The 25,295-nt window shown below is 54.8% G+C and overlaps 1 protein-coding gene across 23 annotated transcripts in view; it reads left to right on the top strand.

Moving 5' to 3' along the window:
- The window catches only part of EPB41L1 (erythrocyte membrane protein band 4.1 like 1), a 117,953-nt gene that overhangs the window by 79,566 nt on the left and 13,092 nt on the right, over window positions 1–25,295 (top strand). For 6 of the 23 annotated variants that reach the window (XM_036009784.1, XM_036009780.1, XM_036009776.1 and 3 more), the window contains 10 exons: window positions 22–197; window positions 3,151–3,299; window positions 4,174–4,209; window positions 6,573–6,755; window positions 9,384–9,488; window positions 14,101–16,083; window positions 16,566–16,673; window positions 17,750–18,160; window positions 20,198–20,299; window positions 21,950–22,030. In XM_036009784.1, coding sequence (XP_035865677.1) covers window positions 22–197; window positions 3,151–3,299; window positions 4,174–4,209; window positions 6,573–6,755; window positions 9,384–9,488; window positions 14,101–16,083; window positions 16,566–16,673; window positions 17,750–18,160; window positions 20,198–20,299; window positions 21,950–22,030 — 3,334 coding nt within the window. The remainder of the gene's footprint in view (window positions 1–21; window positions 198–3,150; window positions 3,300–4,173; window positions 4,210–6,572; window positions 6,756–9,383; window positions 9,489–14,100; window positions 16,084–16,565; window positions 16,674–17,749; window positions 18,161–20,197; window positions 20,300–21,949; window positions 22,031–25,295) is intronic. The other 17 variants (XM_028523993.2, XM_036009786.1, XM_028523992.2 and 14 more) reach the window with 10 other exon arrangements.

Raw genomic sequence — 25,295 nt, forward strand, 5'->3', positions numbered from 1 at the left:
ACCTCCATCCCTCCACTGCAGGCTGGTGTCCCCCGAGCCCCCACCCAAGGGCTTCCTGGTGATGGGCTCCAAGTTCCGGTATAGTGGGAGGACCCAGGCGCAGACCCGCCAGGCCAGCGCTCTCATTGACCGGCCCGCACCCTTCTTCGAGCGTTCCTCCAGCAAACGGTACACCATGTCCCGCAGCCTTGATGGAGGTATGCCCCAAACTGGAGGTGGGGGAAGAGCGGTGTTCAGAGGGAGGGGGATGGGCACGCCAGGTGCAGAGTGAGCAGAGGAGGTGGTAGACACAGCACAGGCTGATTTGCACCGGGCCTGGTGGCCTGAGAGCTCTGCTGCCCTGAGAGCTCTGCTGCACCCGGGCAGCGCTCGGTGGTTCAGCCCCAGCCTATGGCCTCACTATCGCTGGGATGTGACATAGCCACTCCTGGACTTCCTGTGACTTCTCTGAGCCTTTTGGGTCCCAGGTTTAGCCATTTGGTCTTTGGGGCCCCCTGCCCAGGCTGCTTAATGATTCACACACCGTCATCATACCAGGAGAATGCTGCGCTGCGGCTGCCATGTGGATGTGGTGATGCCCTCCCTGACTGGAGGCAGAAGGGTTGTTCCCACTCTTTTGGTTTCGTTGAGCTGATTGACATCTAATCACATGGCGTTCTCCTCTTGGGCAGACAGGCACCCCCAATGCCAACCAGAACTGGCCCTACATTTTCCTGTATCAGACAGACCAAGGTGTCTCAGAATGAGGCCCGTAGACCACCTGCATCACAATCACCTGTGAGTTCTGGGAAACACTCAGATTCCCAGGCCTCGGCCCAGACTTACTAAAGCGGCACCCCTTGGGGCCAGGACTGCCCCCAGTGTGCACGCTGGAGTTCGTAGAAGCCACATGGGACACTGGAGAGGTACAGAGTTTGGCAGTTCTGAGTTCGAATCTCAGCCTTGACACTCAGCAGCTGCTCTGTGGACACAGGATGTGTCCCACAAACATCTGAATGAAAGGATGGGAGGCCTCGAGCAGCTCAACTCCCTGCGCCTGTTTCCTTGTCTGCAAAACAAAGAAGACCGCTTTGCTGTGTTCTGAGATAGTGCCTCTACTGCACCCAAAACAGTCCCTGGCACATAGTAGGGCCTTAGTAAATGATACCCTCATGAAAATAAAATAGGATAATCTTCCTGTAAAAGATAATAGTGCCCAATAATACATTATTGTTTATTGTAGTACTAGTACATTATTTTTGCTTTTAAGTTTGTAGAGGGTGGTTTGTAGGGAGGAAGTGGGGCCTTGAGTGGGGCAACAGTGAATGCTCCCAGAACACACTGGGGCAGGCCTCTAGGCAAGTAAGTTCCACTCTACAAACATTTTCCAAATGTTAAATACGGCCCTTCCCTTTGAGGAGCTCCTAGAATAGTAGTGTTGTGAGCATTTCATGTGATTCAGGCAGTGGGAGAAGTATGCACAGAATACAGAGCAGCCTTGAGGAGAGAGGGATGGGTTCTGTCTGGGAGGAGCAGAAAGGGCTCTGCAGAGAGGGTGATAATGGTCAGGGTTTTGAAGGATATCTAGGAGTTTTCCGGGTGATCAGGGGAGTCTGGTGCTTTTCCTGCAGTATGAAGGTGAGACATGTCCCAGGACCCCCTGGCCACTTTCGAAGGACATGCAGTTTTGCAGGAGTCCATTTGTGGCTGGGCAAGCCCCTTGTTCTCTGTGAGCGGGTGAGGGCTGAGAGCTAAGAGTTGCCATATATCTCCATGTGTAATGTGCCCCCACGGATGATGTGCACCCACGTTTTTGGCCCAAATTTGCAGGAAAACTTTTGTTTTAATTGTTTGATTCAAACAATTTATATTTAGAAACACAACCGATTATTATATTCCAGGGTATTATTTTGCATATGGATACCATTATTGCTTTCTAGAGTTACACTTTAATGCATAAGCACAAAGAAAAGAATTAAAAACATTTATATAGATGCGGAATTCATACTACCCACGTATGATGCATACCCTTATTTTTCCCTCAAAAATTTGGGCAAAAAAATTACGCATTATACACGGCGAAATGCGGCATGCAGAAGGAAAGGAGGGCCCCTGCTGTCTGTCTGTCTGTCCTCCCCTGCAGTTTTCATTACTAGGCCAGGGGCTGAATGAAGCCCAGATTGTGCAAGGCAGGAGAAATTGGCCCAGGTTTGGTGAGGCTCATCAGGAGGGGACCGGAAGCCTGGACTCCAAGCCAGTAGGCCTGGGTTCTTCTCCTGCTTCTCTCAAAGGTCTCAGAGCCTCCCGTCGTCCTCTGTGAAAGGAGGGTAAGAGTTTCCATTCTAGCCATCACCACAGAGCATTGTGCGGCCCAGATGAAATGATGTGCATGACGGGGCACTGTGCTGAGTAAACATGTATGACTGGAAAGAATAATTCTCTCATTTTTAATCTAGGCCAGTCTCAAGGATGACCTGTGCTCTGGTCATTTTAATTCAGTGTTTCCCAGCCATTTTTTCCTACCAAGATGCAGTCCATGGGCGTAGTCTGGGCTGTGCCCAGAGCCTGGTGTAAAGGGTGTAATTCCACTTCTTCCTTTCCTGCTCGGGAAAGTGCTTTAGAAGGCTAGCAAGTGAGAGAGGTGTTATTACTGCAGGGGTCCCCTTGGATTAACCTCTCACGATATCCGTGTACTGCTAAACAATGGTCAAGTTAGTATTCTGCCGCAAACGCCACAACAAGAAAATCAACATTTGTGGGCCAGCACTGATTGAATTGGCTCACTCTGTGCCAGCCACTCCTCTAAATACTTACACACATTAGCTTATTTGTTTCTACCCCTCCCCGTAGCTGTCTGAAGTAGGTACTACTGTGTATAGATGATAAAACTGAGGCCCAGAGAGGTTGCAGAACTTACCCAAGGTCACACAGCCAGGAAGAGATGGATTTGAGCTTTGAATCTGGGCTCTAGTGCTGTGGATATCAGGAGGGGCCCAGGGCTGGGAGGCAGTCCACGTGACCTGGGGAAGGCCGCTTCACTTCAGCTGGGCACGGGCTTCTGGTCCCCAGTGTGTTGGGGGTGTGGACGTGTCTGCCCTACTCCGAGCACGGTCGAGCAAGTGCACCTGGCAGGTGTCTCACACAGCCACCTGGCTGTTTCTGCCCCTTTAGCAGAGTTCTCCCGCCCAGCCTCGGTCAGTGAGAACCACGACGCAGGACCTGATGGTGACAAGCGGGAGGAAGATGGCGAGTCTGGGGGGCGGCGGTCAGAGGCTGAGGAGGGAGAGGTCAGGACCCCCACCAAGATCAAGGAGCTAAAGGTAGGAGTCTGGCTTTCTCACACCCTCTGATCCTGTGTTTAGCCTTGGCCTGGCCTTCAGGTGCCCCAGCTGTGGCCAAACGCCCTTACTATGGGTTGTGCCCTGTTCAGGGCCTTGCCCTTGGGCCACGTTCAATACTTGGATATGCCCAGGTGTAGGGTGCATACTGCCCACCCTACACCCTCCTTTTGTTCTGCTTTCCCGGAGGGACACAGTGTCCCCTAGGGGACTCTAGCTTCCTCTTCCCCATTCTGAATTTGCCCCTTTGACTACAATTTGAATCTGCACAGCCCCCTTTTTCTGCAGAGCACGATGGGGTGTTTCTGCGGGTCCTCACAAGTGTCCCCCTCCTGTGGCCCGCCTCCATTTCCCACACACCTGCGCACACACTCGTGCAGGCACGCACGGCCTCAGACTTGCATGCATGAGTTCACTCACAGAGGTGCACCCCTCACCCGTAGGGTCACGCACCCAGATTGTCAAACGGCATGCACGCAGGCGCGTGCACACACAGCTGGAGTGTGTTTCCATCACACAGCCCTCCTGGGAGCACAGGTCCCTGAGCACACATGCTGACTGCCCACAGCAGGAGTACTCGGACCGCTCACTTCCATCTGCTGAGCGTGACTGGTTGCTCACTCTGCCTCCAGTCCTCCCGCCCCTTCTTCACCACCCTGGGCCAGCTCCCCGCTTCACACCCCACACCTGTGACCCCTCACTGCGCGTGGGGCGCCCACCCGGCTTCCCTGGCCCCTGTTACCTGGGTGACAGCGCTCACTCTGGACTACCTGCTGGCCCAGGTCGGTCGCGGTGTCTCTAACCCATTGGCTCTACTGACCCTGCTGGTTCCTTTCCCTCCTCCCACGTCCGCTAGCCGGAGCAGGAAACCACGCCGAGACACAAGCAGGAGGTACTGCATGGGACCTGTCCCTACCTACCCAGCTCATTTGTCACCATCCCACAGTCCATCCCAGGCTCATCTGGTGCCACCTCGGCTTTAGCTTCACCTCTGCTCCCTAGCCGTCCTCCTCCCCCTAGATTGCCCCGTCCCATCTCCCACCCAACCACCCTCAGCCCCCAGTCAAGGTCATCTCTCCAGCGTCCTGCTCAGACTCCACCCCCAGCAGTGTTTCCCCTCCCTCCTGACCCCCCCTCTACCCAGCTTCACTCCGCCTCCCCAGACCTCCCTCCCTGCCCCTCATCCCCGCTGACTGTCCCACGTGTGTTCCCAGCCCTTCCAGGCCATCCTGTGCTTTCAGTGAGCTCATCTCGCCCTCAAACCCTTTCTTTGACTCATCTCTTCATCTGTGTCCATTGTCCCTTCACCCCAAGCTTCTTTTTGTATCTGTTGGCAACCTTGTGGGAGGGGTGGGAGGGAGGAGCCTCGGAGCACATCTGTATTTTCTCAGATTCTGTTGCCCCTCCCTCTGGGCGGGGCCTGCTGCTGCTCCTGCTCAATCAGGAGAGCCTCCTCCCTTTCTGCTGCCCTCTCTCCTCTTCCTCTCCCCTTGTTGCTTCTCTCATCTTATCCCTCCTGCGTTAGCTACTTCTTCCCTTTTACACCGTCTCCAGCTGTTCATCTGAGCTTTCACTGCAAGAGAAGCAGATGTATTCTTGGGCCTGAGGGGAAGAGTCAGAGGCTGGGGAGTAAGAAGAGCCTGGCCTTGGAGTCTGGTGGCCTGGGTTTTAGCCCTGAGTCTGTCACTGATGTCGCCGATGGCCTTGGGGATGACCCCTCAGGCCCCAGCTCCCCATCTGCAAGTAGGGCTTTTGGACTAGGCTTCCCCGAGGCCCTTCAAGGATCTCAGGTTTCCGCTGCCCCCTCTGGCCTTCGGGAGCACTGCACGCCCACGCAGCCGGAGCAGCGGGTACACCCCAGAGGGTTACAGGACACCTCTCGGGTCCTTTGCAGCCCAAACCCGTGCCCTGTGCAAAGGCCATCAGGTTTGATTTCTCAGACATCGTCTTGACACAGCTCAGCTCAGGACAGGGTGCCAGAGGGACAGACAGGTGTTGGAGGCAAAGCAGAAGCCCCAGTAGCACTGGTTTCCTTTCCGAGGTCACCTCGGAATCAATCCTAGTGGATGCCTGGGTGCCAGAGATCACCCCGGGGGAAGAGTCTAGCTTGTCCAAGCACGAGCTTACCTTCCAAGTGGTTCTGGAATCATTCAAACTGACTTTCTAATAAGCTGAGACTGTCCATTTCTTGCCCTGAACTGAGTTGACATGAATCCTCAACAGCCTTGCAGATAAGGGTCCTTGGACTACCAGCCCACTGCCCTGCCCCCAGAAGCAGGCAGACAAGCAGCTTTGGCAGGTCACCGTCATCTCCTGTGCCAGGGCTGCACTGCAGGTGACCCAGGGTCAGACTGCTCTGTCACGATGCACTGGCCAGAGCTCAGACTTGGCAGTTTAACATGGAACACACCTATGACTGCAGCTGCACCTGGCTCAGCTCCTGTGTCCAGTCTTGGACTCACTGCCCTCCTTCCTGGTCCGTAACTCTCCTAATTCTCCTGAACACCCCACACCATCCTAGTTTCTCTCTCTGGCTGCATCTCACCCCATTTGCTATTGAGGAGTCGGCACCCACAGGGCATCTGGAAGACCCAGGGTAGCTGGGAAAGGTAGTGGCTGTCAGCAGAGAATACCGAACACAATCTTATTCTGGTCCCTGGTTCCTGGTGTGGGAGCAGAGCCCATTTTACCGGATGTCCCTGGCTCTAGAAGGGCCCCACAGGGCTTGATTAATGGCATATTTTGGGCCAGGAGGGACCTAGTCTGGGGATCCTGCTAAGCACAGTGGCTCAAGCCTTGGTCAGAGGTGGGGACCAGGGTCTGGGAGGCCAAGGAGGGGGCCAGAGCCGCCCAGTGAACAGGGTTGGCGAGTTCTCACTGCACCTTGGCTGTGAGCGAAGGGAAGTCACCTCCGTGCCCAGGACTGGGCTCGCAGCACCGAAGGGAACTCGCCCAGGCCTGTGGGCGTTGGTTGGGTTGGGCTCCGAGGCCAGGAGCCAAACAGGGGAGAAGAAAAGGTGGTGCTCGACCACAAGTCTCCCCTTTTTAACTTCAGGTGCGCTGTGCACCTGTTGCGGCTAACGTCCTGGCCCCGCTCGGCTCGTGAGGTGCTGTGAGAGCAACACCGGGTCATGGATGAGACTCCCCTTGATGATGCAGGACAGCGGTGGTGGCTGTTGGCATTTTCACCACAGCCCGCATCCCATCGTGGAGCTGGTCCTCTAATGCCTGGCTGTCCTCTCCACCCACCCCTAGTTCTTAGACAAGCCAGAGGACGTCTTGCTGAAGCACCAGGCCAGCATCAACGAGCTCAAGAGGACCCTGAAGGAACCCAACAGCAAACTGATCCACCGGGATCGAGACTGGGAGCGGGAGCGCAGGCTGCCCTCCTCGCCCGCCTCCCCCTCCCCCAAGGGCACCCCTGAGAAAGCCAGTGAGGTAGGTCTCACCCCCCAAGCCCTTCAACGGGGGCCTTGGGTAACCGGGGTGGGGAAGGTTGCTGTGTAGTGCCTCACTGTCAGCCTCCACACCTGTGTGCTCCTCCCCACTGCTGCATACGGGGGTGATGGGATAGCATGGCAGGTTAAGCTGAGGAAGTCAAAGTCAGTAAATCTTGGAATCCACAATCCCAGGGACCACTCCGCAAAACCACTCACAGTAACCTGGTGTATTCCCCTTCCATCAGCCAGAGTATGATGGGGAAGGAGTGCTTGTCAGAAAAGCAGGTTCTGGGGCCTCATGTCGGGCCTCCTGAATGTGAATATTGGAGGCAGAGCCCTGGAATCAGCATTTGAAACAAGTGCCCTAGGCGGCTCCCATGCACACTAAACTCTAAGAATCAGAGTAGCTCTGTCCAGTGACCAGACCCTTACATGCCTGTTGTGAAAGTGCAGGTGGAGGAGTGTTCCCTCCCGGAAGGATGCTCAGAGGCCCCTGGAGGGAACTAGGTCCTCCGGGAAAGTCGGAGCTACTCCTGTTACCTCAGAAAAGGATCGCACACGACCTGCCCGTCAGAGTGGAAAGCAACTGAACAAGAGAAAGACAGGGTCGCGAGACTTCCTGTACTGATGACCCCAACTCGTTGTCGTTAGCACTGACATCGTGGCAGAGTTTGCCCCCATTTATACTCAAGTGTTTTCTCCCCAGTGCTGCTGCTTACTGGGCTCCAACCCGCCTCCTGGGTTTGAGCTCTGGCTCAGCTGTCTGCTAGCTGGATGACCCTGGGCTGGTGGCTTAGCCTCACTGAGCCTCTGTTTGGTAGAGGTTATAAAGCACCTGCTTCTCAGGAATGTTGTGAGGAGCGGATTGGATCAAGCATGGAGAGGCCAGCAGAGACCCGGATGCTCAATACTTAACTGTTTCATTTTGAGAGTCCTGGTTCTCGCTCAGAAGGTACACTTTGGAGGGGTCCTCAGAACCCACTTGGTTCAAGGTCATCCCTTCACGGATGGGGCCTTGAGGCCCAGGGAGGGAGGAACTTTTCCAGTGTCATAGTTGATTGAAGAGGAGCCAGAACCTGGTTTTCTTGTGTCCCAGGCATTGCGTTTGCTATTAAATCACAGCTGTCCAAAAGCAAGACCAAATCAAGGGAAGACCAGGCAGAGGGTCAGCTGCGTGCCTGCTGCCCTCGGATGCTTCGACAGTTGGTGATGCAGCTGTGACCGATAAGCAGGGCATTCCACTGACTCAGCACTCCCCACGGCCTTGGCCGACCAAGTAACCGAGGGCCTCGTCCAGTGAGGCTGCTGTGGTAGCTCCCTGGCTGGCGATTCACAGAGCGAGGGGTGACTTGGGGGTCTTTGGGACGGTGCCATGGAAGGAGGGCACATCTCTGCATCCGTCAAGGGCTTCTGTGGTCATCTTTGACACAATCGAGACCCTGAAGGTGCTAAACTGGGCCATGGGGGCTGGTCTAGTGATCCAGTTACATGCCCCACACTCCTGCCCTGAGACACTTGACCGGTGTGGCCTGTCTTTAGCCCTGAAGCGGGTGAGGTAGGTTGCAGGGACTTCTGAAAGGGTTGGACTCCAGCAGAGGAGGATGAGATGTGACCAGCGAAACTGGGCTCTGGAGCATTCTTTGGGCGGGCCTCCGAGCAGCCTGGCTTGGGGGGGTGCTCCACCTGCTGGTGGAAGCAGGAACTGCTAGAAGATGGGCAGAGTCTGTTCCACCTCCTCTCTTCTCGCTGCTGTCCCAACATGTGCTGCCCACTGCTGGAAAGAAGTTTGGTCGAGGAGCTCACCTTGAGCATTGAGAGGCGCTTGAAGACCTGGGAGATGGGGAGGACACTTCGCTGGGGACTGATCTGAGTCCTTGGGCAAGTGACCTCACCTCTCTGAGCCTCACTGGCTAGTCAGTCTGTCTAAAGGGAACTAAAATTGCCACTCTTTATGGTGGGGTGTTTGGGAAGGTTGAGCAAAGTAATGGATGTAAACGCACTTTATAAACCGGGAGGTGTGGACAGTCATGAGGCCATTGCTGATGGTGGCGAGAACTCCTGCTCCAGGTGCGAGCTTTGCAGGGCTGTGCTGTAGGGGGTTTCACCCAGGTTTTCTCAGAGCTTCCTCATACACTGTTGAGCTTCATCTGGGTCGGAGCTTCAACAGGAGGAACTTAAACAGGGACCCCAAACTATAGAGAAGGGTTCCCATTTCCCAAGCCCAGGTTTCCGTGTCAAAGATAACTTCTTCAAAGGGCCCGAGACCCAAACTATAGGATTGCACCATTGTCTAAACTAAAGACACCCAGACAGGACTTGGAACCGGAGTGCAAGTGACAAGGCTCCAAAACCTCTTGAATGAGAACAGGCAGGCGATGGGGACAGTGCTGGCTGGCAGCCGACCCCTTGACTGGCTCGGAGAGGCAGTTCCTTTCTGTCTCGCCCCACGGCGAAGCTCCTTCCTGACCTCCTCTATAAACCCTAAGGATGTGGGGTTTGCAAAGCGGGGCTATTTATGGACTCTGTGTGTGTGTCTCTCCTGTTCTCTCTCTCTCTCTCTCCCTCTCCGTCTCTCCTTCCCTACCTCCCTCCTTCCCTTTCCTCTGGCCCCGGGCCTCCCCTGCAGTCCCAGAGGACCCAGGACACCTCTCAGCAGGATTTGGCACCTGAGCCTGGGACGGCCACAGGCTTGGAAGTGTTCACTCAGAAAAGCCTCGCAGCGTCTCCTGAGGTTACTGTCATCACCTCCCCTCCTACCCAGAACCCCCCTAACGGGCTTAAGAAACCCCTCTCTCTGGGGTGGAGGGGGTGGACTCTGCCGTGCACGTGGGAGCCGGGGGTAGCCCTCATTGTCCCCATGCGGGACACATGAGCATCCCTGTTCTGGCGATCCACAAAGGGCAGGCCACTCCCTCATCTCTTGTGTCCCCGGAATCGGGACTGAGACCATTCAGGGAAGATAGAACAGCCTGAGTCACCCCTGGCTTCAGAGAGAGGCAGAGATGATCTCCCCACGGGCCAGGCAGAGGCAAGTGGCTCTAGAAGCAGGCCCTGCCTTTTAAGCTTGGAATCTGAGGTCATGGGCCCTATGCGCCTTCTGCCCTAAGGTCTTGTTTCTGTTTAGAAGCCTGAGTGAGGTCTAGCCGTGGCTGGTTGGAGGATGGCATCCCATCCCTCCCCACCTCTTTCTACTCTAAACTCCCCTTGGAGCTTGGGCCACTCAGGGTCTCCAGAAAAGATACTCCTTGGGCATCTCGCTCCAGGGAGTACCCTTGGGGTCACAGAGGTGTTGTCACGCAAGTGTTCTAAATGAGGAGGGCATAGCGTCTGCGCCCGGGGGAGCAGCAGGTCGAGGGCTCTGGGAACTTGCTGTGTCCCTGCACGGATGCCAGGTGGAATCCAGGCCCAGGGAGCGGGGGCCGCATCTCCCCCCACGGCCAGTGCCTCATGGACTGTCAGGATTGGAAGGTACTGACCGATCACCCGGGCGAAACTCCCTTTTCCCTGACCTACGACCCTCCTCTGTTGGCACAGAGTGTGTGAGGGCATCCACCTTTCTCAGTTCCCAGAGAAGAATTCTGTAGCTGCCCAAAACATGCAGGAACTGAATAAGAGACATGAGTCAGCTACAGTAGCTGTAAAACATATATCACAGTTCTACCCTGAATCTTTCCTCAGTTGTAAAAATAAAGACGAGGCTATCGGCACTCTCTTGAGAGAGGTTGGACAGGAGTCAGCAGCGTGCCAAGGTTAGGGAAGCACTGGTCCCCGGGAGCACAGACACGCCCCTAGAGCTGAGGACAGATGCCCGGACTCGGGGGCGGGGCAACCTGCGTCCTTCATCAGCCTTCCTGAAAATTGTCCATCCGGCCCCTTTCACGGAGGGGGCTCTGCCTGTCCATAGTGGTAGCTCCTTTTGCCTTCAGTCCTCCATTGTGAAGTTTTCATATTGAGCTATCTGACCTTCTGGATCGCCTGTCTGTGGGCCTCCCTCTGTCCCCAGGCCCCTTAGACCTGCCCTCAAGGCTCTTGGGAGCTGAGCACCAGCCAACCCTCTTTCTTCAACAGTTTCTCCCAGGGCATAGCTTCCAGAGGGCTCCTCGTCCTGGACCCCTCCTCTGGGCCCAGGATGTGACCCAGAGCTCCAGGTGGGGCCTGAGTGGCCTGGAGTCAGCACAGCTGCCTGGCTGAAGATTTTCTCCTTGTCAGTGGCCTGTGTGGGAGCAGAATGGGATCCGCTTGGCTCCCAGCTTCTGTCCCGTGGCCGTCTTGCCGCAGTGCCTCCATCTGACAGCAGAGGGCGCTCTGAGCAGACGCTGAGGCGGCGCTGAGGGTCCCGGCTCAGTGGAAACAATGGCTGTGGGACCAGCACCCCTGACATCTTCCCATCCTTAGTCCCTAGGGCCCCTTGTGGCCCTGCCAGTGTTGTGGTGCCAGTAAAGGGTTTGTCCTTTCTGTTCAGTCTTTTTTCTTGAGGTTCCTACATACCTACTTTCACTTGTTAGAAGCAGAACCTCTCCCTCAGTGCTCACTGTCATCTGTGCCCATCACCTCCTGCTGAGAGCCCCCCTTTCCCCTTCTGAAATAAGGGGAACAGCACGAGCATCCCAGGTTGCCACGTGGATTAAATTTACTGTATTTTTCAGACTGTAAGACGCACTTTCCTCCTCTCCCCCGCAAATTTGGGAGGAAAGGGGGGGGTACCTCTATAGTCTGAATGTAGCTTTACATTGGTGAAATATTATGTTATTTATGTTATGAAATATTTTACCACATTTTTTGCTTCAAAAAAATTTTTTCCTATTTTCCTTCTCTAAAACCTAGGTGTGTCTTATGGTCCGAAAAATACAGTAATAACTTAGACAGCAGTTTTTAACCGCTGTGCCATGAGAAATTGTAAAACATGCAGCACCTGACTATTTAGTCAGGGGCACTGACCTCTTTTCCCTTAGGTGGTCAGATTAAAATGTGCCAACAGCCAACACAATAGCCATCCAGTGTGAATGAATCAAAAGTATACCTATTCTTTTTGTTAGATCGGCAAAAAATGCATTTTTTGGCGTGCAGCAGAATTTCAGTAATTAGTTCACGTGTGCCACGCGATGAACAAGGTGGAAAACCGCTGACTCAGGCCAAGGGCTGACACTGCCTAGCACAAAGTGATTAAACACAAGTACATTGCCCTTTCTCGTCCCGTGCAGCCTTTCTGTTCTGTGCCGGCTCCCACCCCACTCAGCCGAGGAGGCTTCTAGGTTCCAGTTAGACTTGGGGCAGGAGTGTCCCAGAAGGGAATTCATGGGCCACTGCTGGCCATCCTTCCACACTGAGGGTGTCAGCAGAAGCGGAAGTGGGAGCAGCTAAAGACACCTGGGAGGCCCACCCGGGTGGACGAGAAAGGAGGCCTGGCGTCGGGAGGCCCTCGGAGCACTTCTCTCCGGGAGTGCCCGGGTGCTGCTGTCCCAAGTGTTCCGCCGCCTGAAGTGGAACCCCAGAACCTGCACCTGACCTGACCTGGGCCTTCCCCCTTCCTTTCACATCTTTCTCCACTGGCGAGATTCTCTCAGTGGGGTTTGTTTCCCTGACAGTCACGGAGATTTTGCCAGAATGGGGTGGGGGAGTGGAGGGAAGAGGTTTACACTGTTCCCTCGATCCTTCGGAATCCTTTAGATCCTACGGGATCTGGCAGACTCCTCACCAAGTCATAACCTGAGTCAGAGCCCAAAGTCAGGTACCCCGCCCCCCAGCCTATTGTCAGGAGCAGCTTGGGGCACCTCTTCCTGGGACGCACCTCACAGGGCTTTGAGCGGAGGCTGCTCCTAGGCCTGACTTTGCCACTAGCTCACTCTCCAACCTGGGACGTGGTGCTCACGTTCTCTTGGCCTCAGTTCCCACCTCTTTACCACGAGGGGTTGCCTCAGAGCAGCAATTTCTTTTTCAAGATTTTATTTATTTTTAGAGAAAGGAGAAAGGAAGGGAAAAGAGAGGAAGAGAAACATATGACACATGAGAGACATCGATCAGTTGCCTCTCACATGCCCCCCAGCTGGGTGCCTGGCCCCCAACCCAGGCATGTGCCTGACTGGGAATCGAACCAGCAACCTTTCAGCTCACAGGCCAGCACTCAGTCCACTGAGCCACACCAGCCAGTGTATAGAGCAGCAATTTCAAAGGAAGAAGGCACCTCAGGGCAGCCTGGGTCCCCAAGCTCAACAGGGCAGCCCCACATTCACACTACCTATTAGCCTCCCATGAAGATTTTGTGTAAAGAAGTTTTTGGTGGCTATAAGATGAAAATCCCAATGGCCTTCTTGCTTGTGAATGATTCTAGAAGTTCATCATCCCCCACAAGCACTGTGCCAAGGGCTCTGGGGGAGGCGGAGGCTGTTCCGTCAGTGGTTGGACAACACCGCCCTCTTGTTGGTACTTTAGACCCTCAATGATGCCTGCATTTTTAGGTTGTTTCCTTCTGCGATGTATTCTGGTTAGTCTTTTTCTACTCTTCCTGTGGATTTTGTTAGAATTTTCCAAGGACAGGCCATTGTACCTGTTTCTTTGGGAACGAACCCCACAAAATTCAAGCTATTCAAGCCATTGTGATGACTGGCACCACCCACTAGGGCTGGCCACTGGTATTTTTCATCCCAATCTCTTTCCTTCCCAGAAGCTCTTGCAGAGAGGTCCAACTTCAGGCCATGGCTTATGAAACTTAACTCAGTGCTTGCCGTCTACTTGACATTAGGTGACAGTTGGGACACATATTCCATAGGACGCATATTCCATATTCCATGAGATAGGTTAGACAGGATCTGAGGCATCAAAAATCAGGCGCTCTTTTCCTGATTCTACCATCAACTGTGACCTTGGGTATGTCACCGACCTTCTCTAGGCCTATGTTTACCCATTTGCACGATGAGGAGATGGGACCGAAGGTGTCTTAGGATTTCTTTGGGCTCTAACAAAGGTTCCACATAACATCAGCTACTTTCCCCTCCGACCGTGGCAGTTATATCATTGAGAGAGGAAGAGGAAGAGCCCTGGCCCACCCATGGATCCTTACTTTCCCCACGGTTAACATGGGGGGAGCAGGAGACCCCGTCCCATTTCACCAAGTTGGGGTGGTGGTTGAGGGGACTCGGCAAGTAATTTGTCGGTGCCTTAATGGGCGGAGGAGCCTGGAAGAGGCCGGCTGGCATGGTCATGCCTGCCTCTCCCCAGCTGGTTCTTGGGACGGACGTGTTGACCTTTTGGCAGTAGATTGGTCCCTTCTTGTAGAGGGCAAAGGTGACCCACTCTTCAGGTGCCATATTTCATGTTAACCTCTTCTTGCTCCAATTGAAACGCAGGGCTCAGAGCATTGGGTATTTATAGAGAGGAAGTATGCTAGGCCAGAAGAGCTCAGCCTTCCGAAAGTGGCCGCCACGCAGCAGGAAGAAAGTGAGGCAGGCCTCGCAGATATCCTTGCTGATGGCAGACTCTCCAAGGTGGACGTCCTGGTGGACAAGTTCAAAGTTGAAGTGGCCACGGAGGAGATGGTGGGAGCCAGAAGAGCAAACGCCCGGCAAAAACGAAGGATGATCGCAAGCCCTGAAGACTTTGAGTCCATGTGGGAGGAAGGCCCCTGGGCCAGGGACGGCCCGGAGGGGGCTTCTCCAGCTGCAGGCTGCACACTGGCAGAAAAGCTCCTTGAGGGCTCCCAGCTCAGAGTGGGCACCGGGGAGGCAACCATCAGGAAGCGCCGGGTCTCGGGCCAGCTGGAGGGCCACATGGAGCGGAGGAAGGAGCTGGAGGAGGTCCAGACTGGTGAAAGACCCCCTGTCCCAGGGACCAGGCCAGCTGAGGCGGATGTCCCCTCTCCAGCCTCTGACAAGGAAGGACTTCAGTCGTTTCTGCTGGACCCAGCCCATGCGGAAGCCAGAGCCGACTCCAGTGATGAAACAGATACTTCCTTTGCAGAGAGGAGCTTCTATTTCAACTATGGAGAGGAAGATATTGAAGACCAAATCCTCCCTCCGCTGCTGGAGGAGCAGGAAGAGCACCTGGAAGCCCCTCCCAGAGGCAGGGCTGGGCTGAAGCTCTTTGAGGAGCTTGCAGAGAGCTCTGAGCTGAATTCCTCAGACCAGTGGGGCTCTCCTGCAGCTTCCAGAAGGAGCAAGTATGAAGCAGGTAAAGCTCACACAGCTTTCTTAGAGGAAGGGGCGGAGCCCCCCAGGGACCACGGGAAACCAGACCACCCGGAGGCCTTTGACGAGCAGCACGGTACTGGATCTTCGCCAGGGCAGATGTTCGCTGAGGACTGGGAAGAAGCTGGGTGGGGGGTGGAGGGAGAGTTCACCCACCCAGCATCCACCATCACTGCGGAGGAAGAGGCCCCCAGGAGTCAAGAGTTGAAGGGAAAGGCTGAGAAAAGTCCCCCAGCAGGTCGGAAGAACCACTCGCCTCACAGAGGAGGGCACATGTGCCCAGACCTCCCGGCCTGCACCCCTCCGTGGAAGCCAGCCAAACTGGGTGGAGGCAACTTCTTGCCCAAAGACAGGGGACCCGTTCACATCCAAACAGGAGAACCTGTGATGGAGGACAGCAGGGTTCATGTGCCATTTCTGCAGATGGAGGTGATCAGCCCCCTCCCAACCTCTCCTGGTCCCTTTCAGGCACAGGCACCTCCTGAGGAAGCTTCTCCGAGCCCAGCCCCATCTAGGTCAGGGGAGCCTTTGCAATTTGGGGATCCCTTTGGAGAACAGTCCCCTGAGTTTCTAAAAGAAAGTCCAGAGCCCAAGCACCACGTAGAGCCTGTGGCACCTCTGCACAGAGGTGAGCGCAAGGCACCCCCTGTTGCCAGCAGAAAGCCCAGAGTTGTCCTTGAGGAGATTGAGAGGGCTGCACCCCTGGGGTTGGGGTTCCCTTCAGGGAAGCCAAAGATGACTCCTTTCCAGGCTGGGGGCCAAGAGGGCTCCCTGGAAGATGTTAGCAAGACCTCAGTGGCCAATAAAATTTGGATCTTTGAGACTCATGGAGCGGAAAGCCGTCGAGTAAGTCAGGGTGAAACGTGGGCCCTTCAACGTGAGCTGCCTTCGGAGGCCTCCCTGGGGCAGGTAGAGCAGCAGCGGAATAAGCTTTTAGACCTGGGCTTCGTCCAGCTCCAGCCCCCAGGGGACCTCACTGGCCCCGATGCCACGCATTCTTCCTCAGTGATGTCACCTGCTACCAGGCACTTCAGAGAGAGTGTTTCTACCACATCCCACCAGGAAGGATGCATGGAAGTCGAGCTCATGTCCCCCGATTCGGGCTGCGAAACCACGCTGGAGGAAACTACAGGGGGAGCTGGCCACGTGAGCCCCCGCCCCCACCACTGCCCCGAGCTGGGGGGAGCACCGCATGCTGCGTAGCTTTCTAGAAGCATGTTTCAGTGGCTCCTCGTCATTAGTGCAATCAGAGGCTGCTTGTCCGTCCCTGTGAGTTCTTTTCCCTAAATGGGCCCGAATGTAGCGCAAGCAGAATGCAGGGTCATCTGCTTAGCCCGTGTGAGCTTAGCCACAAAAATCCTCGAGGGCCACGCAGACCCAGCAGGGGAGGTGGTACAACCACCAGCAAACTACACTCTTGCTTTGCCTTGCTGCCCCCACCTGCTGGGTTCCTACCTGTTTGCTTGGCTTGTCCAGCAACCTTCCTTCATTCCTTTCCCTCCCCTGGTTCTCCTGCCTTGGGGAAGCGGACAGTCCAGAGGTTTCCGTCCTTCACTGGTGATTGCCCCTCGGTCCCAGTGCCAAGTGCCTTTCTGCCTCCTTAAGACTAACTATCCTCTCTAATCCAGAACAAATCCGGAGACACCGTCAGGGAAGAGAAGCACCTCACCACTTTAGCAGCAAACCCCCCCGGGAAAGGGGGGCACCTGAGACTCGCCAGCCCCTCAGGCCCTCAGGTCTCTGCAGCCCCTGGGTGCCCTGATGACCCACCCGGTCACCCTCACCTGGCCAGGGTGCATCGCTGCCTTAGATTCCCGCCTGCTCTGGCAGTGCTTCCTGCGTCAGCCCAACTCTGGCTTGTCTGAACGTGTCCTCACACCTCTCAACCTCCCCGAAACGGGCCAAACGGACGCTTGTTAAGCAAGTGAATCTCTAAGTGCACTGAATCTCTAGAACCCGAAACCAAGTGCTTTAAAAATATTTGGCGGGTGTTCGATTGGTCTTAAAAAGGAGTGTCATGAAGCAGCCCCCAATGCGTGTGTGGTGTTTAATCCCTGACAGTCCAGTTGAGAGGTATGTATGTCAGACAAGACTTGCTGGTCCCCTTCCAGCGTTTCCTTGGCCTGCTGTTGTCAATTGCACTGACGGGACCAGAACCTCCACTCCTCGGCCTGCCCGCTGGCCCCCTCACAGAGCTCAGGGTGGAACTGATGTAGCACCCGGCTCCCAGGAGTTACCCCGTGTCACTCCTCCCTCAAGATGATGCTGATCCCTCCCATGGAGACTCAGTGGAATTGACAAACTGTGCTGGCTTCCTCTTTGTTCCCGAAAGCTCTTGGCTCTAGCCTCTCCGCCTCCCCCGCCTGGGTTTCCTGGTCCCTGGGTCTCCCACCTGGGTTTCCGTCTCTCGGTGCCAGCCCGCGCGGATGGGCCTGGGACCTGGGCTCCCATCCCTGCCTTGTGTACAGTGACGCTTCTGACAAGCTCCCAGATCCACACGCTGGATGGAGCCTCCTGTCCAGGAGCCAGCTGGCAGGACGGATGCTTTGTACTTGCTTTGCCACCATCAGGAGACCCTCGGAAAGCAGCGACCCCACTCCTGAGGAGTTTTTGGGTTTTTGTTTTTGTTTTTTGAACTTATTACGACATCAAGGAACCTCTCCTGGGGTGTTTTTTGTTTCCTGACCTGCTCTTCCATTTGGGACATCGACATGGCCCCAAGATTTCTTCTGTCATTCACCATCTTTCTCTTTTTGTCTCTCTCCCCCTCTCACTCCACACCCCCTGTTCCTTTGATTTTATCTGGCCGTAGAGAGCAGGGCTGAGGGAGGGCTCGGAGGAGAAGGTCAAACCGCCTCGCCCCAGGGCCCCAGAGAGTGACACGGGAGACGAGGACCAGGACCAGGAGAGGGACGCAGTGTTCCTGAAGGACAACCACCTGGCCATTGAGCGGAAGTGCTCCAGCATCACAGTCAGCTCCACGTCCAGTCTGGAGGCTGAGGTCGACTTCACGGTCATCGGCGACTACCACGGCAGCGCCTTCGAAGACTTCTCCCGCAGTCTGCCCGAGCTCGACCGAGACAAGAGTGACTCAGAAACAGAGGGCCTGGTGTTCTCCCGGGATCTCAGCAAGAGGGGCCCCAGCCAGGATGACGATTCCGGGGGCATGGAGGACAGCCCCGACCGAGGGGCCTGCTCCACCCCGGACATGCCCCAGTTTGAGGTACAGTGGAGCGCCACGGAGACCGGGCCCGGCAGGCACTGCATGTTCAGAGGGCCCTGGGCCGCCCGAGAGAAGACCGAGCCGCCAGCCTGCAGCCCAGATCCCTCAGCCTGAAGCTGTGTCTCGTGTTGCATGACTGCCCCTCCGCAGAACAGCATGGTTCTGTGCTCGCATGTTTGCCATCTCGGTTTGCCCCTAACATGTGCTCCTTGGCGTTTTAACCCTATGTCCCCACCGTTTGCCTGAGGTCCAGCCGAGAGCAGCAGTCCAGCCCTCCTCGATGCCGCCTCTCCCTGCCTGTGTTGCATGGCACTGCAGAGAGCATGTGCTTGTGGACGATCGCAGGCGCCCGCACGGCCGGGTCTGGAACTCGGATGGTTTCTCCTGGTCCTGGCCGACTCCTCTCCCTGGGGCCTGGGCTTCCTGGGGAAGGGGCGGCAGTGTCAATCCATCTGGCCCCAGGGTGACAGTCGAAACTCCTAGAGAAGAGGAAACGTCATCACTTGGGGGGACACCGGGGTAAACTGTGTCTGAGCCTCTCTGCTTTGTGCCCTTCCCACAGGGGATCTTTGTTCATGTTATCCCTTTGCTCCCTCATCGCTTCCAGCCCCAGCCTGCCTCCCACCACAGTCCCCTCTCCCCCCTTCCAGGCATTGAAACAAGAGCTCATTCACTCGTGCTGCTCCCTCTGCGTAGGTTTTTCCTCCCTTTCTTTGCCTTGCAAATGTGTCATATTCCGGGTCAAAGTTCAGGTGTCACTTCCCTAGCAAATGCTTTCTGGACCCCCTTGACCAGAAGTATTGTCCTCTTCCATCCACCACCATCCTCTTGCTCAGGAGTGCTTCTGCTCCCCGTGGTGTCCCAAGTGGGTTAGTGGCTAATGGGTCTGCTCTCCCTGGAAGCTGGCACATGGCGGGCACTGATAGGCGATTGGCTGAATGAACGGCTAGATCTCTGGGTTGGAACCATCTCTGAGAATCCCTTCACCACCCTCCCAGCCGGATGATGAGCTAGCTTTCATTCATTCTTTCATTCAGCTCACATGTTAATACGTGCCGTGTGGATAGCCATGAACTAGCCTGATGGAGGACTCAGAAGAAAGTGATGGTTTGACTTACGACTTCTAGAGCAGAGAGTGTGAACTGGCGGCTCGGGGTAGATCTGGCTAGCAGATGTGCTGTCTTTGACCTTGATCTAAAAATTAGGACATTGAATAAAAAATCCAGTAATTTTTTATATCATTAAAAAGTAGTATAAAATTTTTTTACATCATTAAAAAAATCAGATGATTCAGTCACTCAGAAGCCATGGCCACAGTCAGCCGGGCCTGAGTGGCAGGCACCCCATGTGCTTTCCGGCTCACCCCAGGCCTCAGCGAGCTCACTTGACTTGTTTATGCTGCCTGCCTGGCTCCCATGGGTCTCCGGGTGTGTGGCTTCTGCTCCAAAGAACAATTCTAATGAAGTGGTAGCATAACCACTGAAGTCATTCAAGACTCAGTGACATTATGTATATGAGGAAAATACTTAGCATGGGGCCTGGCCCAAAGCATACTAATTGAATCATAGATATTCTCTTTTTTTAATTTTTAAAATTGATTTTAGAGAGAGTGAGGAACATCGATTCATTGTTCCACTTGTTTATGCATTCATTGGTTGCTTCTAGTATGTGCCTTCACCAGGGATCGAACCTGCAATGTTAGTGTATCAGGATGACGCTCTGACCAAGTGAGCTACCTGGCCAGAGCTGGTAGATACCCTGTAGATGGTAACCTGGGAAATAGCATATAGCCCCCACGAGGTTGCAGGGTCCATGGCAGGCCTATCTGGGTACTGCTGGTGGCTCTGGCTGTCCTCTTGGGATGTTTGTCTGTAACATCACACAATGCCTCTTTTGCCTTGACCTGTGTACCTTTCTGGAGTCTTGGCCAGCTGCAGGGGTGGGAGGGAACCTGCTAACCCCACACCACAGCTGCCCATGAGCAGGAGTTGTGCCAGGCATTTGAGTTACGGAGTGTCCTTCCTCATCTCCCTACAGCCTGTGAAAGCGGAAACCATGACTGTCAGCAGCCTGGCCATCAGGAAGAAGATTGAGCCAGAGGCTGTGCTGCAGACCAGAGTCACTGCTGGGGACACCCAGGTAGGCCGGGCCTTTCGGCTTGCCCTGAGCTCAAGTGTGAGGCGTTTGGGTGGAGGATCCCCACCATGAACAAGCCCCCCAGCCAACCCTCACCACCTTGGCTCCCCCAGAGCCCTCATCTTAACCCCAACGCTCTTGAAAGCGTGGTTGTCCTTCCTGGGCTCTGGGAGTGGGTTCCTGTCCCGGGCAGACTGCGCTCTTTGTGCCTCCACTTCCCCATCTTTAAACCGGGATGGTCATGTCTCTCCTGTCCCCCTGGGAGTGTGGTAAGGACCAGTGGCTAGTGGATTAGGACTGTGGCTTTCAGATTGCCTGAAGGAGTTGGAGAATTTCTTGATACACCTCAGGGGCCGCTTGGGAAGAGAAGACGTGAGGTCCTGAGCCAGCTGCAGTCACAATGGCTCACACTGAGTCATTTTATTTTTTGTGCACGGGGGTTCCACCTCAGATTGGCAAAATGAACGAACTGGGGAAAAAGAGACCCCAAATCATTTGTCTTAGTGAGATAAAGCACGCTGAGGACCTGGGAGAAGGCCGTCGTGAATTGACACAGGTGGTTCCTAAGTTCCTTTTGTGGTTTTTAAACTTTGAAAATTGAGCTTGTGGGTCTCGGTCCTCCCTGGTTGGAGGAGCTGCTGTGCTGGGGGCTTCTCGCCCTGCGGACTAGTCTTTGTCCCAAGAACTAAAGTGAGAAGCAAACCAACACAACGTGGGTGACTCTGTCACTTCCGGAACTTGCCTCCCTCTCTCCAACACGCATAGAGGTTTCTGGGGCGGCTGGTGCCGCGGTCCTGACTCTTGAGTTCTGATGAGCCGCGTGACCTCAGGCAGCGTGTTCCGCCTCTGGCCTATTTTAGTCACGTGTTTTAGTAACGTGCTTTATTTTCATACAGAGAAATATAGAGGAAACTAAAAATGGCCCCAAATCCCACAACTCAGTAATCCTTACTGACATCGAAACAACAGTGAAATGCTCATCATTATGAAATTCAAACAGAATCAAATGAGATTTTTTTGTGATTCCTCCCAGGAAAATGTGTATGCATATACCTTCATGTATACTTCCATGTCAAGATATTATACAATTTTTTACAGAAAAGAGATTGTTCTCTTTTACACCGATCTTTTAAATGATTTCCTCATGAGAGGACTCCTTGCCGGCGTACGTGGACCCACCTTGCGCTTCTCAGTCCCACTCAGGAGCGGCCCCGACTGTTCACACTCTCCCATCGATGGGCCCGTGCTCGTTTTTCTCTTTCGCGGTTAATGTTGAGCGCCGCAGTGAACTTCCTTGTCTGGACTTCTTGGCAAAATTTCCACAGTTTCTTTCCAAAGGGTGAACTCCTAGCAATGGGATCAGCAGGTCAAAGACCTCATGCATTGACATTTGGGTAGAATTGGTTAAATTGCTTGGGATTATTTTTCCTTTGTCCATCAAATAAGATGACTGAAGTAAACCGGCGGACCTGGGAGGCCCATCTCTACCTCAGCCTGTGTGTGGACAGCCCGTGCCCCTGTGCCCCGTCCACTCACACAGCCTGTCACCTGGTAACCGGGACTGCCACCAAGCCCTGGTGACAGATGCTGCAGGAGTATCTGGCGTTCCCTCTCTGTGTGTCCCTCTCTGACGACCCCTTCCTCTGACTGCAGGTTGATGGGACCACCCCAGGGGGGAAGGAGTTCCTAACAACTACACCCTCCATCACCACGGAGACCATATCGACCACCATGGTAAGTAGGACCCAGGAGACTTTTCTCTCTGACGGGCCTCTGCCCCAGAAACAGCCAGATAACAGGACAGCAACACCAGTTGCTTCAGGAAGTCCTTACCTGCCCTCCCTGCGTCTGGCCTGAGACAGACGGCCAAGCTGTCTGGCACCATAGTTGCCACAGGACATCTGGTCAGACCTCCGTTTTCTGGACCGAATAGTGTGGGAGGTGGAATCCCTGGGTGTCAGTTATCCAGACCGTCTGGGCCGCAGCAGGGGTGAAAGGAGGGTGGTACTCTTCGATTATTGGCCGAGCCCAAGCCCGGGGATTGTGCCTGGAAGTCTTTCCCCAGGACCGTCCTCTTGGCCGCTGCACATTTGCTTACATCTCTGGCCACTTCCTTGACTTGGTCAGTAGGTGGCGTGCAGTGAACCTAAATTGGCAGCTCAAGATTCTGGACCATCTCCTGAGGGAGCCTGTGGCTCTGCTACCTCTTTACTGTTTGACCCAGGAAGGGAGGTCCTTGGCCTCAGGCGACCTCATCTGTAAAGTGGGGATAATCCCCATCCTGCCTGGCTCAGAGGTTCTTGAGAGTCTAGTAACATCAGGCACTTTAATGACAGCACAGAACAAATAGCGTTCAGCACGCAGGTTGTGGTGCCAGCCCGTCATCTCATTGGTCTTCACAAAAACTGTGAGGTGGATGCCGTTTTGTTCTTCACGTTTTCCAGATGAGGAGATTGGAGATCAGAGAGGTAAAGTGACTCACCCAAGGTCACACAGCCAGTAAGCGGTAGAGCCAGGTCAGACCCAGGCCTTCTGACTCCAGAAGCCCTGCCATCCACCTTGACCACTTTGCTCTGTTCTCCGGACCGTTGGGAGCACTGGCCACACGGGGCTGGGCTGGGGCTGGGCTGGGCTGGGCTGGGGCTGCAGCTGCGCAGGTATCATTGCCTAGGCCAGATCTGTCTTGAGCTGCTGGGAACTTGTTTTCAGATGGTTTCTCTTGCCAAACCCTGATGAATGCATAGGAAGAGAATTACATTAATTTAGACAACCCTGCAGTAGATTTTTGAGTAAAAGATTTTAAGGTAAATAAACCCAAACCAGTTGGTTACCAGCTCGCACACTTTTCCCTGGTCACTCGGCTCCTCCTTTCCCCTCGGCCCTTCACCGCGTGGCGTCGGGGTGCTCACGGGGCCGATTTTGAACCCACGCTACGGCAGCAGGCAGCGGCATCATTCATGTACTCATCCATCCATCCATTCTCCATGTGTTCCAAGCACACTGATTCGTCTCTATATCTGTCCAGTGTGGGGATACAGAGTTGAAGAAAATGTGTGCGTGCCAGAATTCATTTGCCAAATAATAACCTTGGGTGCACTGAGTGTGCTGTGCCCCTGTGTTTAGGCGCTGGGCACACCGTGGTGAACAAGGCCCAGCTTTCCCACTTTCTGGCCTGATGACCTTGGGCAGGTTACTTGAACCTCTGCAAACCTCAGTTTCCACTTCTGTAAAGTGGGGTGAGGAGTAACAGTAGCACGTCCCTCATAGGGTCGATGTGTGGATGAGCTGAGGTTGATCTGTGCAGACCCCTCAGAGGAGCGCCTGGCAGCACAGTCAGTGGTCTGCAATGTGAGCAGCTGCTTTTTTTCCCTGCTTTCTTGGGACAGTGGCATAAGGCTTTCCTAGGGAGCACAGGGAGAAGGGGTGTGGGTGACACCATAGGAGCCGGGGAAGGCTTCACCTAGGCAGTGACATCTGAGCTATGCTTGAAGGATACGTTAAGGTGCAGTCATGGGAGAAGGCATTCCAGGCAGTGGGAACAGCAGGTGCAAAGGCAAGGATGTGGAGGAACCTAGCAGTGAGGTGAGGTGTCATGTGTGGGTGTGTGGGAGGGGGAGTCGGGGAAGAAGAGGTTGGAAAGGAAGTCTAGGCTGGGGCTTGAAGGGCCTCGAGCAAGTCACGTGCAAAGTTCAAGCTTCATCCTGGACACAATGGAGAGTCACTTGGACTTTTTAATTAGGGGCATGATGTCATCAAAATAAGTGTTTCTGTGTTTTAGAAAGATTACTCTTGCAACCTGTATGGAACATGACTGGAGTCAAAATTCCTTCCCTTGGGGCACGGGTTCCTTTTATTTTCCCTGTTCCCCCTTCCTCCCTCCCTCCTTCCTCTTCCCTTCAGCAAATATTTACTGAATGCCCACGCCGTGTGAAGTGCCGGGCGGGGACGCGCATCAGGCACTGAAGGAGACGGCGTCCCTGAGCCCATGTGCCACTAAGAGAGGCCAAACGAGAAGACGGGGAACTAGTTCAGGGGCGGGCGCAGGGCCAGAGTGTGAGGAGGTGGGTGCCGAGGAGAGGGACAGGGTTCGGGGACACCCGAGGAGGGAAGTACAGGATCTGGTCATTGACGGAATGTGCCCGTGGCAGGAGGAAAGATGGGCTGGCGATACTGCTCGCTAGCCGAGCTGTTCTCAGAGTGTGGTCCTGGGGACCTGTGAGAAAGGCCCCCTCTGGGGTGCCCCCCGGGCTGACAGAGTCAGAAACTGGGATGGGGCCCAGCCGGCTGTGCCTTCACAGCTCTCCCGGTGACGCCCCTCAGGTCTGAAGGGGGCTGATGAAAACAGAGCCCTGGAGGGAGTGCATGCGTTGGGGGGAGGGGGAGGCAGCGAACTCTGTTTTGGATCTGATGAGTTCCCTGGGGCAAGTGGGACATTTCCAAGGGAAAATGCCTAGGACACAATTGGTTTTAAAGGTCTAGGGTTCACGAAAGATCTGGGCTGCAGGTAAAGGGTTAGGGGACAGTGGCCTTGATGAGGAAGCCTTGAGTGGCTGAGGTGGTCCAGAGAGAGGGCAGACGGTGAGGGGGAGAGCCCTGAGTACATGGGAGGAAGGGTCCAGGGCAGAGATGGTGACATTGCCCTGGTGGGGACAGAAGCTGCTCCTCCTTGAGGCAGGAGAGAGGACAGACTGAGATACAGGAGAGGCAGGTGCAGCAGGTTGTTTTAAATGACCTCTGTCCCCATCTGTGGCCTCTGTCAAGGTGAGGGTGAGGCTTTGCCCAGGTAGGAGAAAGCAGCAGCAGAAGAGGCTTGGGGAGAAAGGCCTGAAGTGACAGAGTAGGACTCGAAGTGGCTAATGGCTGTTTCCCAAACAAGAAAGGAAGCATTGAACCTGGAAGGCTGTCCTTCTGAGGCCTGCTGCTCATGACACATTTTGGGACTCTATCCGAGGAAGTTGCTTTGGATAGAATGCCAGGTGACCGGGCAGGGCCACGGCAG

The sequence above is a fragment of the Phyllostomus discolor genome, chromosome 9, assembly GCF_004126475.2.
Source record: "Phyllostomus discolor isolate MPI-MPIP mPhyDis1 chromosome 9, mPhyDis1.pri.v3, whole genome shotgun sequence".
Lineage (NCBI taxonomy): Eukaryota > Metazoa > Chordata > Mammalia > Chiroptera > Phyllostomidae > Phyllostomus > Phyllostomus discolor.